Genomic DNA, 20,291 nt, shown 5'->3' with positions numbered 1-20,291 from the left:
CATTCTTGTTCTAAAACTGTATTTTTCCAGTCCACATTCCTTCTTTGTAATCTGTTCTTCATCGAGTCAGTCCATCGTGATCTGGGTCCCCCTCTTGCCCTCAAATTTATGAGGCGTTAATCTCTAATAACCTTCCTTCTTCCTTCCTCTCAAACTTGGTCTCTGTCATTTGTTTTAGTATTCTTCCATCTCCCATTCTTTTTACGTGTCCAAACCATTCCAACCTACTCCTTTCAATTCAACTTTTCTACTTCCTAGCATCTTCATTTCTCAACCTGTCTCTTCATTTTCTCACATAAACTTCTTAGGAATTTCATTTCACTGGCTTGGTTTCTACTCTCTTCTTTTCTTACAACTGTACAGGTGTCTGATGCATATGTCAATATGGGTGTAAATTATGTTTTGTGCAGCACTTGCTTACACTTCATTGGCACTTCCCTTTCCCAGACTAAGTACCTCAAACACTGGTAAAATGCATTGCTCTGTTGCACACTTTTGTTAATCTAGCCTAAGTCCTTTCATTCTGCATTAAATATTTAAAGTTGTCCACAATTACAATAGCCTGTCCTTTAATATTAATTTGTTCTTTCCCTTCTCTGTCTCCTGTGGTTACCATAATAGTCTTGCTTTTCTCCACATTGCAGTTCATGCCGTATTTCACAATTTTTCCATAGAAAATGTCTAGTTGTTCTTGTACATCCTTACTGTTGGTTCCCCACAACAGAACGTCATCATCATCAAATAGCAATAACTTTATCTCCCTTTCTCTGTGATTTTCTTTTGCATCTTTTATGATTTCATCCATCATGCTTATAAATAATAATTGTGACACAGCACTTCCTTGTCTCAACACTGTGATATTCCTAAACTAATCAGCTCTTCTGACTTTCCAATTCCTTTCTCTTCATCATTTCCCGTATTTTTTTCCCCTGGGGACACTATTGTATGATTTCACTACACTAATAAATATCATCACCAGAACTTTCCCATGCCCTTAATGCCTTTCCATCAACTTTCTCATACTAAAGATTTGGACTGTTGTTGATGTACTATGTCAAAAGCCTGCTTCTCTTCTAACTGACCTTCCGCTTTTTCCCTCAATCTTCTTTCCAGTACCCTCTCCACTATTTTTGCTACTTACAATATGAGTGTGATTGCTCAATAGTTATCATGTACATATTTGTCTCCCTTCTTGAACAATGGAATTATTATTTCCTTTCCCTATTCTTCAGGCATACATTTCTGAATGCACGTGCATCTTAGCAATCTACATAACCATTGTAGCCCAGTAGGTCCAGCTGCCTTTATCTTGTCGACACTTACTTCATCAATTCTAGCTGCCTTTGCTGTTTTCATTCTTGTAACTCCTAGTTCCACTTGCAATGCTAATATTTTTCTCTTCATCAAGGAGTCCTGTGTTACTTCTGTTCCCTTTTCATTACTGTTTTTCACATTTAGTAGTTTGGCAGAGCTCTCTTCCCAGGTTTTCTTTATCCTCTCTGTTTACATTATCAGCCCTCCACGTTTCCTTTTCACCAGATTTGTGTAAGTGCTTCCCTTCCCCATACTCCTTGTAATTGCATACGGCACCCTTTCACATCATTAACATCCTTTTCTAACTTTTCGCATTTACTTCTGCTACCACTTTCTAACATTTCATTTTGCTTTTGTGGAATTTCCTTATACTTCTTTGCTCTTTGTCTCTGTTCCATTCTTGCATGTTTTCTTGTTTTCTTTTACTGCTACTTTCACCTGCTTGTTCTGCCATTGTCTCTCCTTATCCTTCTCTCTTCCAGATAATCTGCCACACATGTTCTCTGCAGTGCTTACAAAATGCCTCTTTCAACTTACCCCATTCTACACTTAAACATTCAGTGCTTGGGATTCTGAGCTTAAATAATTCCATTTACTTTTCTTTTACCTTCCTATATTTTAATTTCCACATTTTATACGTCCTCATTGTTGCCACCACTAGTTGATGTTATCCATCGAAAGCAGGTACATCCATTAACTGTCTACAATTTTACTGTTCCACCAGAAATTAGTCAATAACAGTCTTTGTCCTTTTCTCTCCCAAACCTTATATTGTTATGTTTTGGCTGCTTTTCTTCCAGAATCACATGTTGCCCCCAATCAAACAATTTCTTTTACAAAAATCAGCCAATTTAGCTCCTTCCTCATTTCTTTTTGCATATCTGTATGGACTAATCATCTCTTCCTTCCCTAGTCTTTCATTTCTCACCTATGCATTTAAGTCACCTATCACTATTGCTTCCATGTCAATAATTCCTCAATTTCTCCTCTTTGTCGTTTGCAAATATTAGTGTAATGTAGGCAGTGTTTAGGTATCTGAGGAATCTACCATAAATATACTGAGTAGATAACTATAAATCGTTTCAGACACTCACAATTCCTTCTACTTCTTTTCAAATTTAGATCTTGGGGCCAACATGTTTTAAAACCCGTTGAACCAGTGATATAGAAACTGGCAATTTCAGAATCTTACCTCTGGTGGAAAAATTTCTGTGTGTACCTATCATCCTAATAAATAAATTGTGCTTTGCAAAGTGAGTGCAAGACCCTGTGTTTTGTTGGCAGAGATACATTTGTTTCCACAATAGGAGAAGAAAATAAGGTGTTGTTTCTTCTGGCTCATTAGGTGTAATATTAGTCACACTCTTAGTAGAGCACACGAGACACTTTGCAGTGATGTAGATTGTCTAAAATTAATACAACGTGGTCATTTGACCTCTAAAATATAAGTGCCTGTGCCAGAGTTTAGTGCAGTATCTGATTCAAAAGACTAATGAAGCAATTGGTACATGCTTATTTCTAGATCTAAAATTTGTCTTTGGAATTTTGTTATGCATTTAACTAGATAATTAACTTTATTTGCTGCTGTTAGTAAGGTTTTGCTTTATTTTTTAATTCCTTTTCGTAAATGTAAAAGTTGACAAAAACAAAAAACTACTGATACTAGGTACTTCACTCTCCAGTGGTTTGTAAAAGAACACTGTTCATTAACACCACGAATTTTTTGAAGAAAAGAAGCTTGCATACATTACATAATTATAAAGAACTAATGAAAATGTGTAGACAAGTGTTACGGCCATATTAAAGTATAAAAATTATTGTGTTAAACATAACAAGAGACAGAAGAAAACAAGCTTTTATCTTAATAAAAAGGAAATCTCATAAAATATTATGAGGGTATTAATTTTAGGAATGAATATTAAATATGTTGTGTCAAAGAAACTGTTACGTAACTGTGCTGTGTATGATGAAAGTTAATTGTAATTGAATTTACCATGAAGAAGTTGTATCACGGCAGTGATTGCATGTTTCAGTGTTATCTCAGTCTTTGACTTGGCTCTAAAATAGTTGGTCGCAGTTGAGGCTTGTTTAAGGCCCAAGTGACACTAGCAGCTGCTTGGGGCACGATGGACGTGGGTTTGATGACTACTAAAGAGAGCACCATTGTCATTAATGAAATGGTTTCAGCTGAGAATATTTGAGCCCAGTTGTGAGCCGCAAAGAGTTGTCTGTAAACATTATAATAATTTTTATTCTGCATACAGATAGATGCCACTAACAGATTATAGTTGATATAAACTAGTTGCAACTTAGCATATAAGGTCTAAAGTGGAAGCGTTGTCACATAAACTACTGTCTACTGGCAGGTGCCACAGTGCATCACTCTCTGCGGCAATAAAAAATTACCTTAAAGCCTTGTAGCTTCCACAAAAATTATGTAGAAAATTTCAAATTCAGGTAAGATATAGATCTCTATAATCTCTCTCAGCATGTTGAAAACTCTTCTTAATTTTAATTAAGTCTAGATTATAAAAATGATAGATTGCTGCTCATCATGTAGCGGAGATGTTGAATCGCAGATAGGCAGAACAAAAAGATCATTGACAAGTAAACGTTTTGCCAAAATGCCTTCTTCCAAATTAGATATAAACACACACACACACACACACACACACACACACACACACACACAAAACTACTGTCACTGGCTGCCAAAGCCAGACTGCGAGCAGCTGCGCATGGTGGGAGAAATAATCTGAGTGGTGGGATTAAGGAGGAGGCAGGGACACGTAGGAGGATGGATTGTAGGGTAAGGGTGGGGGACTGTATAGTGCTGCTAGTGGGAGCATACAGGGATGATGTGGAGAGAGGGTAGGGCAGCTAGGTGAAAGTCATGAGATTGAAGGGAGAGGTAGAGGGTCGAATGGAAAAGGAGAGAAGTAAAAAGACTGTGGGTGCATTGGTGGAATAGAACACTGTGTAGTACTGGGGTTGAAACAGGAAAGAGGATAGATGGGTGTGGACAATAACTAACAAAGGTTGAGGCCAGGAACATTACGAGAACATAGGATATACTGCACAATTCAGGGAAGCTGGTGTTGATAGAAAAGATCCATATGTCACAGTCTGTGAAGCAGTCAGTAAAATGAAGAGCGTTGTGTTCGGCAGTGTGCTCAGCAACTGGGTGCTGCCGCTGTTTCTTGGTTTCTTGGCCTCAATCTTCCAGTGGCCATTCATGCAGATAGACAGCTTGTCGGTAGTCATGCCCACATAGAATGCTGCACAGTGGATATAGCTTAGTTTGTAGATCACATGACTAGTTCACAGGTGGCCCTTCCTTTGATGGGGTAGGTGATGTGTGTGACCCGACTGTATTACGTGTTCGTGGGAGGATATATGGGACAGGTCTTGCATCTAGGTCTGTTGCAGGGATATGAGGCAATGGGTTGGTATCAGGGGATGTGTAGGGGTGGATGAGGATATTGTGCAGGTTTGGTGGATGGTGGAATACCACTGTGGGAGGGATAGGAAGGATATTCCTCATTTTGGGACATGGCAAGAGGTAGTTGAAATCTTGATGGAGAATATGATTCAGTTGCTCCAGTCCTGGGTTGTACTGAGTAACAAGGGGAGTGCTCCTTTGTGCCTGGGAGATGGCAGGTGACTGGAGAGACAATTCACAGGAGATCTGTTTCTGTACAAGGTTGGGTGGGTAATTTTGATCTATGAAGGCCTCAGTGAACACCATAGTGCATTTGGAGAAGGACTGCTTGTTACTATGGATGTGACGGCCACTCATGACTAGGCTGTGTGGAAGGGCGGTATAGAATGGGTCGCGGCTGTCGAAGTGGAGGTATTGCTGGTGGTTGGTAGGTTTGGTATTGACGTAGGTACTGTTGTAGCCATCTTTGAGGTAGAGGTCCACATCAAGGAGGGTGATTTGTTGGGTTGAGCAAGACCAGGTGAAGCGAATGGAGGAGATGGTGTTGAGATTTTGGAGGAAATTGGATAGGGTGTCCTCATCCTCAATCCAGATCACAAAGATGTCTTAAGTGCATTTGAATGAGGTGAGGGATTTGGGATTCTGGTTGATTAGGAAGGATTCCTCTAGATACTCATAAATAAGTTGGCAAAAGATGATGCCATACAGGTGCCCATTGCCATACCATGGATTTGTTTGTATGTGATGCCTTAAAATGAGAAGTAATTGTGGGTGAGGATGTAGTTGGTTGTGGTGACCAGGAAACTGATTGTATGTTTCAAATCTATCAGGCATTGGGAAAGATAGTGTCGAATAGCAACAAGGCAATGATATCTTTTATGTGGGAGGGTAGGTTGTGATTAATAGGTTGAAGGTGTTGGTCTACAAGAGCAGAGATTCTCTCAGTGGGGGCACAGTAAATGGCAACAATGGGGCATCCTTGGTTGTTGGGTTTGTGGATTTTACGAAGATGGGAGTGCAGGAAATGGTTGGGTTAAGGTGAGAGATAAGTTCTGGGGAAAGGTTTTGGGATTTGCCTAAGGGTTTTCATGAAATAAAAATATTATGAAATCAATGTTAGAAAATTTAATATAATTGGATAGAGAAAAAAGTCTGCTCACCAAGCAGCAGCAGGAGAAAGCACTTCTAAAGGATATGGAAATGCACAAGCTTTTAGAGCAAGTGTTTCCTTTTTCTGGCAGAAGGGTTGAAGGGAAAGCTAGAGCAAAGGAAAAAGATCAGTGAGGTCTAGAAAAAGGGGAGAGTTACGGAAAAGTCACCCAGAACCCCTTGTTAGGGCAGACTTCTCATCCTGTCCGGTAAAGTCTCCCATGATCTGGGGTTCTGGGTGACTTTTCCATAACTCTCCCCATTTCCTAAGCCACACCAGTCTTTTCCCTTCATCCCTCTTCCTTTCCATTCAACCCTTCTGCCAGAAGAAGGAGTCACTGGCTCCGAAAGCTTGCGCATTTCCATATCGTTTCTGTGTATTTCCTCCTGTCACTACTTGATGAGCAGATTTTTTTATCTATCCAATTATATAATATCGCCAATGGCCTTGCTGCAGTGATAACACTGGTTCCCATCAAATCACCGAAGTTAAGCACTGTCAGTGTTGGCTAGCACTTGGATGGGTGACTGTCTGGGTCTGCCGAGCACTGCTCGCAAGCAGAGTGCACTCAATCCTTGTGAGGCCAATTAAGGAACTATTTGATTGAGATGTAGCAGTTCTGGTCACAAAAACTGACAAGGTATGGGAGAGTGGTGTACAGACCATATGCCCCTCCATATCAGCATTTGTGATGCCTGTTTGCTGAGGATGGCATGGCTGGCAGTTGGTACAATTGGGCCTTTAAGACCTGTTTGGGTGGAGGGAAAATTATATAACATTATGAAAAGGATAGATTGCTATGCTCTACATAGAGGAGATGCTGAATCACAAACAAGCACAATAAAAAGACTGCTAAACATATGGCTCCCATCTCCAGCCACTGTGGCCACTGCAGCCAGAGACAGTGGCCATGTCTGTGTGAGTTGTGCTTGTGCCTATCTGCAACTCAAAACCTCCTTTATGTAGTGTGTGTCAATCTATCCTTTTCATTATACTGAAGTTATTCTATCATGACTTTCCATTTTTTTCATGAAAATAGTTATTTTTTAAATACACTATAATCAATATATTGAGACTAAAACAAAGAATGTTGAATGGAATACTCTCTTTCAAATTCTAAAGGTGGCAGGGGTAAAATACAGGGAGCGAAAGGCTATTTACAATTTGTACAGAAACCAGATGGCAGTTATAAGAGTCGAGGGACATGAAAGGGAAGCAGTGGTTGGGAAGGGAGTAAGACAGGGTTGTAGCCTCTCCCCGATGTTGTTCAATCTGTATATTGAGCAAGCAGTAAAGGAAACAAAAGAAAAATTCGGAGTAGGTATTAAAATTCATGGAGAAGAAATAAAAACTTTGAGGTTCGCCGATGACATTGTAATTCTGTCAGAGACAGCAAAGGACTTGGAAGAACAGTTGAATGGAATGGACAGTGTCTTGAAAGGAGGATATAAGATGAACATCAACAAAGCAAAACGAGGAGGATAATGGAATGTAGTCTAATTAAGTCGGGTGATGCTGAGGGAATTAGATTAGGAAATGAGGCACTTAAAGTAGTAAAGGAGTTTTGCTATTTGGGGAGCAAAATAACTGATGATGGTCGAAGTAGAGAGGATATAAAATGTAGACTGGCAATGGCAAGGAAATCGTTTCTGAAGAAGAGAAATTTGTTAACATCCAGTATTGATTTAAGTGTGAGGAAGTCATTTCTGAAAGTATTCGTATGGAGTGTAGCCATGTATGGAAGTGAAACATGGACGATAAATAGTTTGGACAAGAAGAGAATAGAAGCTTTCGAAATGTGGTGCTACAGAAGAATGCTGAAGATTAGATGGGTAGATCACATAACTAATGAGGAAGTATTGAATAGGATTGGGGAGAAGAGAAGTTTGTGGCACAACTTGACCAGAGGAGGGGATCGGTTGGTAGGACATGTTCTGAGGCATCAAGGGATCACCAATTTAGTATTGGAGGGCAGCGTGGAGGGTAAAAATCGTCGAGGGAGACCAAGAGATGAATACACTAAGCAGATTCAGAAGGATGTAGGTTGCAGTAGGTACTGGGAGATGAAAAAGCTTGCACAGGATAGAGTAGCATGGAGAGCTGCATCAAACCAGTCTCAGGACTGAAGACCACAACAACAACAAAAAAACAAAGAAGCATAAAATTTCTGAGAGAATAAATATTACTACCAACTAAAGTAATGAGTGTAAAGAACAATCCATTCGTACTTGACAGTTATAGTGCAACTAATAAAGGATCGTAAGTTGAACTATCATTTTTCATAAAAAATGTTTATGGCTCAAAGTTCTTATTGCACGTTAATACTGTAGGTATATGTGCATGTATTATAGTGACCATCTGTAACTAAGCTCAGTGGACAAATAGTTAGTCAAACTCCCCTCCCTCAGTGACATCACACTAATACTGTGTATCACAACTTCTTGCCTCGACAGTGACCTCGGTTTCTTGAGGAAGAGGGTCCACAAGTATCTTCAGGCATTCCATATATAGCTGAAGCCACTCACTGATGACTACATCCTGTAGAGCATTGGTTTTCAAACTGGGGGTTGCCCTCCCCAAGTATGGCCATGCAGACGTATAAAAGGGGGTGCAGCCGGGGCAATCGCTACAAATGCATTATGTTATTAAAAAAGTAGGTACTTAATCAATACAAATGTGTTAGTACTTACAATGAAATGTCTGCTGGGTACCCAATATTTCCTGTGTACTCCGACATGTATTTTCATCTTAGCTAATCAGTCTGAATATAAGCACAGTAATTGATCATAGCCAATCTGACTACTGGAATTCGTAGTGTACAAGCACAGTAGAAATTTGAAAATTTGGGCTATCATAACATGTCGGCTCGATTGGGAACACTTTGTACCAGCTGTCTTCTGTAAAGGATTTCCCACAGCAATTGTTGCCAGTAGCGTCTTTGTTTCTAAGCAGCGTTTATGCTCAAGTCTTAGTTGGACTGTGTTGTTCAGTCAGCATTGATCAAACAAGCAATTTAGTCGTGTATACTACTAATGTGAAAGTGAACTGTTGACTTGTAAAGCTGTTTTTTCTTTAGTTACTCATGAGTTTGTTGAAGAAACAAAAATACAGTGATACTTACATTAAATACAGTTTTATTGCTGTGCAAAACAATGATGTCGACCAGCTGCAATAGGTTGTTTGTTATGAGGTATTGAGCATTGATGCCATGAGATCTTGTTGTCTTGAAGGACATTTGTGGACTAAACATAGCACTTTAGAAGGTAAGCAGACCGAGTTTTTTGCTTCAAAATGTGTCAGTTTAAAATGTATGAAGTTGGATAGTACTGAATCCATTGGTCAGTCTTCTGAAAAAGTGATCCTAGCTTCCTATTTGTTACCACCACTCATCTGAGAGGCTAAGAAAAGCCAATATTGTCAGAGAAACACTTGTCCAACACTGTTTGTTGAAAGCAGCTGAAATTGTTCTTGGACCAGAAAGTAAACAAAAACTTTCACAAATACCGCTTTCTGACAAATCTGTGAGACGTTGGATCGATGATATGGCCAAAGACATAACAAACTAGCTAGTGCAGGCCGTGAAAGAACCAGAATTTTTCACAATACAGTTAGGTGAGAGTACAGGTGTGGCAAATTGTAGTCAACTGTTAAGTTTTAGTTTGATACATACAAAATGAAACAATTAAAAACAAGATGCTATTTTCCACAGAGCTAACAATTACTTCAAAAGCAATTCATGTAATGACAATGGTATGTGAAATCTTTTGCAAATATTAACTATTTTGGCAAAAGCTGATTGGTGTATGCACAGGCAGTGCCCAGCAATGTTTGGTTCTCGCTCAGGATTCATGCATATGACCAGAGAAAAAAAATCCAGTGTTGTTTCCATTCATTGCGTTATACAGCATAAAGCCTTGGCAGTGGAAACATTTCCAAATGATCTCAACGTCCTCAACTTACGCATCTAAATTGTGAATCATCTTAAAAAGAGTGCATTAAATATTCACGTTTTTACGGCTGCCTGTGAAGATTTGGAAACAGAACATAAAATATTGCTGTTTCATACAGATGTACGCTGGCTCCTAGAAGGAAATATGTTATCTAGATTATTGAACATAGAGATGAAGTGATTCAGGTTTTGGAAATTCAAAACCAAACTGAATTGTGTGTGAAACTCCAAAAGCCAAGTGTTCGAGTTGTTTTGGCTTATCTGTCAGATATTTTTGATTTATTGAACTTGCTGAGCTTGAAACTGCAAGGTGAAGATTGGAACATAATTTATCATCAAGATGCCCTCGGAGCATACACTGGTAAGCTGCAACTTTGGAAACATAAAATTGTGGCCTGCAGTTATTCCTGCTTTTCCAAATTATTTGGAATCCTGGAAAAAGCACTCTTTAGGGAAGTCTTTAAGCAAACTGATATTATGAATAAAATATCAAATCATGTGCAACATCTAACTGGTGAATTCAAATGCTACTTCTGTAGCTCATGTGATGGTAACATTTACAGGATGGGAATAGATCCTTTTCACATGGACATAGATGTGCTGTCAGAAACACTGCAAAAACAAGCTTTGGAAATTAAAGATGATTCTGCAGCCAAATGTGACTTTGAGAAGATGGATAAGTCATTATTTTGGGTAAAGTATCTGAAAGTTTATCCCAGCATAGCAAAGCAAGCACTGCAACTGTACTAAAAATTTTCAAGCACTTATTTGTGCGAAAGAGTGTTTCCAGCAGATGTAGCAATGAAAGTGAATTACAGAAGCAAACTCAGTATTGCTGGTGATTTGCATTGTGCACTTTCCTCTATTCAACCAAGAATTGAAATCTTTGCAAAAATATGCAAGTTCGTCCATAACTTTGATGTATTCATTTTTTGTTACCAAGTATGCGTGCAAATTGTATATATCTACAATAAATTATTTTTATTATAATGTTTATGAACTTTTTTTCTTACCCTTAGCCATACGAATAGTTGTGACAGGCCACAGTTCGGCCATCCAATACCGCTCCCATTTGAAGCTTTTTGTGGAAACTGTTTCCTGTTTCAAACTGCTCGCAGCCTCACCAATATATATATTTTCCATTGTGATGTATTCAAACAGACTTCACTATTTTCACAATATTTGCTACAAATAAGCATTTGAAACTGGCCTTCTCTGTAATGAGTAGAGCCTAAATTTCCATGCAAATACATGTATTGACCATTTTAGGGCATAAATGCGTATGTTGAAGAATTTTTTATTTAATGTCTTGTATTTAGAAATTGATAATGGATATAAATACACTACTGGCCATTAAAATTGCTACACCAAAAAGAAATGCAGATGATAAATGGGTATTCATCGGACAAATATATTATACTAGAACTGAAATGTGATTACATTTTCACGCAATTTGGTGCATAGATCCTGAGAAATCAGTACCCAGAACAACCACCTCTGGCCGTAATAACGGTCTTGATACGCCTGGGCATTGAGTCAAACAGAGCTTGGATGGCTGCCCATGCAGCTTCAACACGATGCCACAGTTCATCAATAGTAGTGACTGGCGTATTGTGATGAGCTAGTTGCTCGGTCACCATTGACCAGGCGTTTTCAGTTGGTGAAAGATCTGGAGAATGTGCTGCCTTGAGCAGCAGTCGAACATTTTCTGTATCCAGAAAGGCCTGTATAGGACCTGCAACATGCAGTCGTGCATTATCCTGCTGAAATGTAGGGTTTCGCAGGGATCGAATGAAGGGTAGAGCCACGGGTTGTAACACATCTGAAATGTAATGTCCACTGTTCAAAGTGCCATTAATGCGAACAAGAGGTGACCGAGACGTGTAACCAATGGCACCCCATACCATCACGCCAGGTGATATGCCATTATGGTGATGACGAATAAACGCTTCCAGTGTGCATTCACTGCGATGTCGCCAAATACGGATGCGACCATCATGATGCTGTAAACAGAACCTGGACTCATCCGAAAAAATGATGTTTTGCCACGGTGTTCTGTATTACCCTCCTGAACCCACCAATTCCATATTCTGCTAACAGTCATTGGATCTCGACCAACGCGAGCAGCAGTGTCGCGATACGATAAACTGCAATCGCTATAGGCTACAATCTGACCTTTATCAATGTTGGAAACGTGATGGTACACATTTCTCCTCCTTACACGAGGCATCACAACAATGTTTCACCAGGCAACACCGGTCAACTGCTGTTTGTGTATGAGAAATTGGTTGGAAACTGTCCTCATGTCAGCACATTGTAGGTGTCGCCGCCGGCGCCAACCTTGTGTGAATGCTCTGAAAAGCTAATCATTTGCATATCACAGCATCTTCTTCCTGTCGGTTAAATTTCGCATCTGTAGCACGTCATATTCATGGTGTAGCAATTTTAATGGCCAGTAGTGTAATTTTCCTGCCTTCATTGGAGATATTGCGATAACTTGGATAAGCATAATAGGTTCTTTCTTTTCTCATGCGCATTGTGACCAAATTGAAGTTTATACCAAATTTATGGTAATTTGGTTGAACTAATTATTATTTCAGAATGGAAAAATTTTGTCAATTTTTGGAGGGATTTTTTTAGAATCATTTTTAAAATACAACACATAGGCCTAAGCCATTTTTCCCATCGTATGTGAAGATGTTAGACAACAAAACAAAAGTGTTTCCTTGTCGCCCACAAAGGAAAGTGGGCAAGGAAAGTACAGTACGCATATTTTTAGTTGTGCTTCAGTGGCATGTCAGAACAAGTTGGAAGATTTCGTATCAATAAACCTCTTTTTCTCATTGTCATTATCATCAAAATCATACCGTTATGGCACTGAAGATGTGAGGGAGTGGTGCTGTGTCGTTATGTATTGTGTGGCACTGCAATTTAAATAATAATGAAATGAGCAATTAATTACTAATGGTAATAATTGTATTCACACAAAATTATTTAATACAACCTAAAGTGCTCAATATGTTTTTGAAATGTCATTTTTCTCTACTAATTGCTTAGTGCTATATCATCTTTAAAACAGTTTCATTTTCCTCGATATATGTGAGTAACGCATTTGAAGATGAATGTCTATGTGTATAATGCGCAATCTCAAATGTGTTTTTCTTCCATGTGAAATTTATACCATTGCAGCCTTTTGGTATGATACGCACGAACTTTGTCAGTTGGCAGTTCCAACCCCTCAGCGCAGCGACAATCGTTTTCTCTCACTCTGCTCCACCTATGTGCCCTGGAGATAAAACATTGACTTCAAATTTTTGTACTGTAACAAATACTCTATTGCTTGTAATCCAATGAACGCATGAACATCGGGATAATTTTGCATAGAACTGTGAAGTGTACTCATCGCATTTACCAGTATTGCAAGATGAGATGTTGTCTAAAAATGAACTGAGGAAATAATTTTTAAGAATGGACATTGTTGTTGTGGTTGTTGTACACATAGACCTCAAAGGTGTGTGTGATGCAGAGGGAATTTTGTTTAGCCACCGTGTTTGCAAGAGGGGGATGTTGACTTAGCTCCACATCGATGCTGCCAACCCACAGGTATGTGCAGTTCCTAGGGAACCGAACTGGTGCCAGTTGGCCAACATTTTAGATAAAAGCATGTGTGAAAGTGAACTAAAAATAAATATACAACTGAAATTGAAATTTGATACTGTGTATTTTTAATGTTTTTTGCTTCATTGTGCAATTTTGGTCTTGTGGCAGTTCATGAATGCACATTTTTAAGATATGATAGTGCATTGACATTAGGGCCCTAATATCGAGTCTTTACGAATCCATGTTACTTCCATGCAGCATTTAGACTGTAGTGGCTGATTGGTATGAGGGACACGTACCAAATTTATGTTGGCAGTGCCGAGAGAGAAATTAATTCCCCTTTCACGACCCCCTCTCCTCACCCACTCCTTAATGCTTTCCCTATTAATCCCCCCCCCCCCCCCCCCAAAGACAAGAGCTAATCAGTTGCACTTTCAGGTGCTTGCTGTAGGTAATACAGTATTATTACTGTGAAGGGGTGCACAAAGTTTTCATGTTCAGCAGTAGAGGGGCTCAACAAGCAAAAGTTAGGGAAACCATGTTGTAGAGCTACCAAACTGCAGAGATGTTGATTGCTATGGCACACCCACTGTTCCAAATACTCCCACACATTTTCTATGGGATTAAGACCAGATGATTTAGGAGGCCAGTTGAGGAATGATAGGGTGCTTGAGTGTTAGTCAAACCAGAAACACATGTATGCTGCCCTGTGAAAATGGTTGTTGTCATGTAGGAAGATGTGAATGTCCACAGCATACTGATTATGAAGATGTAGAAGAAAAGTCAACTCTTAGCCTTTGAGAATGTTGAAGCAAACATCCTGGTTCAAGTTCACAGTAACCTGAATGAATGGGTCCAAATCATGATATGAAAAAACACACAGAACCACCTCTGTCCTCAACTACAGCTCCACTCATTGCAGTATAAATACATCGTTGTACCATTGATAGACTTGACATCTTACATCATTAAAAAGAGCCAAAAGTGCACATTATTGGACCCCAGTACATGCCTCCAGTTGGCTATCGTCCAGCTTCTATGCTGTTTTGGCCATTGAAAATATGCAGCTTTATGTGACTCTGTGAACCATGGCCATTTGTGAGATGTCCAAACACAAATGTCCATCATTTGCAGTTCCAATACAATGTTTGCTAATAAACTGGTTGCAATGGACCTGCATTCACTGATGGCATCAATTTGTGTTGGGTTGGAAACTAATTCTCATTGTTATGCACAACACTCATTTCTGATCCCTGTTGGTTAGAATATTTTTACAACCACTGTTCATATACTGGTTTACATTGCTGTGAGTAGTTCAGCCAACATTTCTGGTAGACACGTTAGACATTTGGTGTTCGTATGAGAACAGATTGGCCAGATTTATTTACAAGGATGAATCAATTATAAATGGCATTTTATTTATTTTAAATTATGTATTGAACATTTAAAATTAAACTCTTGCTTCCTGTGATTATTCTTGTTGTTACGAGTGTGTGACAAAAATTTTATTTGTAGGTACCTTGCCAAACAACAGTTCGAAAATGTTCAGAATGAAATTTGTCAACTTCAGGCAGATTTAGAAAACCATAAAAAAAGGCACGAAGAACTGCAAAACAAGAAAAATGAAATCACAAATGTAGTCAGTGATTTGCAAAGGTAAGTTCTGGAAGGCATAGTCTGATACTGGAGCTTAAAATGCACCTCTTTTGTTTGATAATTTCAGGTTATACATGGTGAGGCAGCTATAAGAGAAGTTCAGTGACATAACATGTATGAGACTTGATCAAGTAGTATTAAGAAAATAGCACTCCAAACCACTGTCCTGCCAGCAGGATAAGAGGTTCCAAAAACTCTTTGCCCTATTGTACCAAAAGTAAGCAAATACATAAGTAAGGTATGGTTCTTGTGTTTACTTGCATGCTTGAAGTCCACCAGTGTATGTTCTGCTGTTGTAGCACTCAGATAACTTGCTCATATAGTTATTGAGATACGCAGCAATCAAAAATGTGAATACTGTGTCAAGCACTCACAATCAGTCTTAGTTCTCAGACCTGGAAGTGTGGAGAATAAAATATGCCTAGGGAAAAAAAACAACAACTGACGAAAGAAATGAACGTAACATTTTAGCGTCAGTAACACACAGTGCAAATGTCACTAAGAGGCATCTTGGAGGTACAAGTAGGATCAACCAAACGACTTGTTCTGTAAATATTAAATTCCATCAACTTTCATCCTTTCCACATTTTGCCAATCTCGTCATCTCAGAGCAGCACTTGCAACCAACCTCCTCAATTATTTGCTGGATGTACTCCAATATTTGTCTTCCTCTACAGTTTTTGCTCTCTACAGTTCCCTCTGATACCATGGAAGTCATTCCCCAGTGTCTTAACAGATGTCACTTCTCCTTGTCAGTGTTTTCCACATATTCCGTCCCTTTCCAATTCTGCACAGAACCTCCTCTTCCTTACCTTACCAGTCCACCTAATTTTCAATATTCATGCTCTGATTCTCTTCTGTTCTAGTTTTCCCACCGTCCATGTTTCACTACCATACAATGCTGTGCTCCAAATGTATGTTCTCAGAAATTTCTTCCTCAAATTGAGGCCTCTGTTTGATACTATATAGAAGACTTCTCTTGGCCAGGAGTGCCCTTTTTGACAGTGCTTATCTGCTTTTGATGTCCGCCTTGCTTCGTCCATCATTGTTTGTTTTGCTGCCTAGGTAGCAGAGTTCCTTAACTTCATGTACTTCATGACCATAAATCCTGATGTTAAGTTTCTTGCTGTTCTCATTTCTGCTACTTCTCATTACTTTCGTCTTTCTTTGATTTACTCACAATCCATATTCTGTACTCATTAGACTGTCCGTTCCATTCAGCAGATCACGTAATTCTTCTTCACTTTCTGTCAGGACAGCAATGTCGTCAGCGAATCATATCATTGATACTCTTTCACCTTGAATTTTAATTTCACTCTCGAACTTTTATTTTATTTCCACCATTGCTTTTTCGATGTACAGATTGAACAGTAGGGGCGAAAGACTACATCCCTGTCTTACACCCCTTGTAATCTGAGCATTTTGCTCTTAGTCATTCATTCTTATTATTCCCTCTTGGTTCTTGTACATATTGTATATTACCCGTCTCTCCCTATAGCTTACCCCTATTTTTCTCAGCATTTCGAACATCTTGCACCATTTTACATTGTCAAATGCTTTTTCGATGTCGACAGATCCTATGAATGTGTCTTGATGTTTCTTTAGTCATGCTTGCATTATCAACGGCAATGTCAGAATTGCCTCTCGGGTGGCTTTACCTTTCCCAAAGACAAACTGATCACCACATAACACATCTCAAGTTTCTTTTCCATTCTTCTTTATATTATGCTTGTCAGCAAGTTGGGTGCACGAGATGTTGAGCTGATTGTGCGATAATTCTCGCACTTGTCAGCCCTTGCAGTCTTCGGAATCGTGTGGATGATATTTTTCTGAAAGTCAGATGATATATTGCCAGACTCACACATTCTACACACCTACATGAATAGTCATTTTGTGGCCACTTCCCCTAATGATTTTAGTAATTCTGATGGAATGTTATTGAACCCTTCTGCCTTATTTGATCTTAATCCCTCCAAAGCTCTCTTAAATTCTGATTCTAATACTGGAGCCTCTGTCTCTTCTAAATCGACTCCTGTTTCTTCTTCTATCGCATCAGATAAATCTTCCCCTTCATAGAGGCCTTCAATGTACTCTTTCTGCCTATCCATTCTCTTCTCTGTGTTCAACAATGGAATTCCGGGTGCACTCTTAATGTTACCAACCTTGCTTTTAATTTCACTGAAGGCTGTTTTGACTTTCCTATATGCTGAGCCAGTCCTTCCTACTATCATTTCTTTTTTGATGTTTTCACATTTTTCATGCAGCCATTTCGTCATAGTTTCCTTGTACTTTCTATTTATGTCACCCCTCAGCGACTTGTAGTTCTGTATTCCTGAGTTTCCCTGAACATTTTTGTACTTCCTTCTTTCATCGATCAGCTGAAGTATTTCTTCTGTTATCCATTGTTTCTTTCCAGTTACCTTCTTTGTACCTATGTTTTTCTTTCCAGCTTCTGTGATTGCCCCTTTTAAAGATGTCCATTCCTCTTCAACTGCACTGTCTACTGGCCTATTTACAGTCTTAGAGAACTTAAAGCATATCTCATCATTCTTTAGTACTTCCGTACCCAACTTCTTTGCATATTGATTCAACCGAACTAGTCTCTTAAACTTAAGTATACTCTTCATCACTGCCACATTGTGATCTGAGTCTATATCTGCTCCTGGGTATGCCTTAAAATCCAGTTTCTGGTTTCAGAATCTCTGTGTAACCATGATGTATACTAACTGAAATCTTCCTGTATCACCTGGCCTTTTCCAAGTGTACCTCCTCCTCTTGTGGTTCTTGAACAGAGTATTTGCTATTACATTCCTTGTCCCAAGCTCATATTTCCCTCTAACCTTTTCTTCTACTCCTTCACCTACAACTGCATTCCAGTCCCATATGACTATTCGATTTTCGTCTCCCTTTTACGAACTGTATTACTCTTTCAATATCCTCATATACTTTCTCTATCTCTTCATCTTCAGCTTGTGTCATTGGCATGTATACCTGAACTATCGTTGTCGGTGTCAGTTTGCTGTTGATTCTGATAAGAACAATCGTACCATTGAACTGTTGACAGTAACACATTCTCTGCCCTACCTTCCTATTCACGACAAATCCTACTCCCGTTATACCATTTTCTGCTGCTGTTGATATTACCCTAAACTCATCATACCAGAAATCCATTTCTTCTTTCCATTTCACTTCAAATCCGTTTCTTCTTTCCATTTCACTTCACTGGCCCGTACTGTATCTAGATTGAGCCTTTTCATTTCCCTTTTCAGATTTTCTAGCTTCCCACCCACGTTCAAGCTTCTGACATTCCACACCGTGACACATAGAACATTATCCTTTTGTTGATTATTCAATCTTTTTCTCTTGTTCGCCTCCCCTTAGGCAGTCCCCTCATGGAGATCCGAAGGGGGGACTATTCTGAAATCTTTTGCCAATGGAGAGATAATCATGACACTGTTTCAATACAGGTCACATGTCCTTTGGGTACACATTATGTGTCTTTGATGCAGTGGTTTCCATTGCCTTCTGAATCCTCATGTCGTTGATCACTGCAGTTGCTTCCGCCTCTAGGTGAATTTGCCGCCCCAAGGACAAGATAGTGCCCTGAACCTCTGTCTGCTCCTCCACCCTCTGTGACAAGACCATTGGCAGAATGAAGGTGACTTCTTATGCCAGAAGATTTTGGCCATCAAATGCTGATTATTAATCAAAATTTAAGCAATGGCAGGTTTTGAACCCGGGGCAGAGGACGTTTTGATTACTAATCAAAGACACAACCCGAGACCACGGTAGCAGTTAGCTTCCTGGTAATGACTTGCAAAATTGATTACAGTTCTCTGAATGTTATCTATGAAAAGTGCAAAGAATATCTATGCAAAATTTTGTTTAAGGAGTGAGCATCATTTACAAACCATGGGCATGTCATTCTTTGCAATAAGCACTAATCATCAGTTGGAAATCCACATCGACTCAAAGAAGTGGATAAAAACAATGCTCGTGGTTGCATTGTTGCACATTTTTCAAGGCCCAAATATTGGTCCCCTTTTATTGATGGAAATCTAAATACACTCAAGTATCTCATTTTCTTAAGATATGCTGCTGTCACAGTTATTGGACGACATCCCATGATACACAAGGCTATCAGTGTGGTACCAACATAATGGATGTCCTTCATATTTGGCACATGTAAAGAGGTCTATTAAAAAACAACAATGACCCTCAAAGCCATGAAATGCCTTATAATACTGGCCTGTGCTGCCGTTAACTCCATATGAAATTCAAGACACCGTTATTTTTTTTTTCTCCAGAATCTCTTTGCAACATGTAGCAATGCTCAAAATCAACATTTTGATCAATTGGTATGACAGTCATAATAATAAACACAAAAACTGTACCCGAGTTATGTGTTTGTTACACTTGGTAAAAAAGTGCAGACATTTGTGGAATACGTTCTCTTGATGGCAGGACAGTGGTTTGCGGGGCTGTGATCTCGATACTATTTGATAAAGTCCCCTACATGTTATGTGACTGAAATTTTCTTAAGAGCTTCTCTCAAGTGCCACAGAAGAAAGTATTTCCCTGTAGATCCATTAGGGAAAAAAAGAAACAAAGTTGTCATAATTCAGCAACTATAAATGATAAAAATTGCTTGTGAATGTCAGGAAATTCGCCATATTATCCACTATAACTTGGTAAAAACCACACATTGATATTTTTATTCATTCTGGGTATATTTGGGGTGGCTTCTCTTAGCTGCCTCATGCTGTACAGGTACATGAATGAAGGTTGGTGTCTGTCTCACAGATAGAGGATATCGATTATAATCAGTATAGGCAATAGCTGTGTTAAGTTTATCTAGCCTTGTATTTTCAGTTAGTACATTGATATTTCATGTATTATATTGTTATTGTAGAGGATGCATGTGCAATTTCTGTAAATTAGAAATTGTTATACAATGTTGATTCACCTTCCAATCGTTTTACAATGACATCAGGCATATCAGATTAATATAACAAAAAAAAAAAGATAATTTGTAGTTAACAATGGAACACAAACTTTAAAAAGAAAACAATTAAAAGTTAACAGATTGATACATGTCAACATACAATTACATACATATCCAGTTTTGCAAGTTGTGCAAAGCTCTTTTATACATACTGCTGGCAAACACATTTTCTGAT

At 38.9% G+C, this 20,291-nt stretch overlaps 1 protein-coding gene across 1 annotated transcript in view; it reads left to right on the top strand.

The window, feature by feature from the left end:
- Window positions 1–20,291, top strand: part of LOC124596458 (structural maintenance of chromosomes protein 4-like) — a 317,218-nt gene that overhangs the window by 134,448 nt on the left and 162,479 nt on the right. The window contains exon 6 of the mRNA XM_047135592.1: window positions 14,971–15,111. Within this exon, the coding sequence (XP_046991548.1) occupies window positions 14,971–15,111 (141 nt within the window). The remainder of the gene's footprint in view (window positions 1–14,970; window positions 15,112–20,291) is intronic.

Source organism: Schistocerca americana, chromosome 2, assembly GCF_021461395.2.
Source record: "Schistocerca americana isolate TAMUIC-IGC-003095 chromosome 2, iqSchAmer2.1, whole genome shotgun sequence".
In the NCBI taxonomy this organism is placed as follows: Eukaryota; Metazoa; Arthropoda; class Insecta; order Orthoptera; family Acrididae; genus Schistocerca; species Schistocerca americana.
Note: the sequence above shows the minus strand (reverse complement) of the source record. Positions and strands in the feature narration are given on the sequence as shown.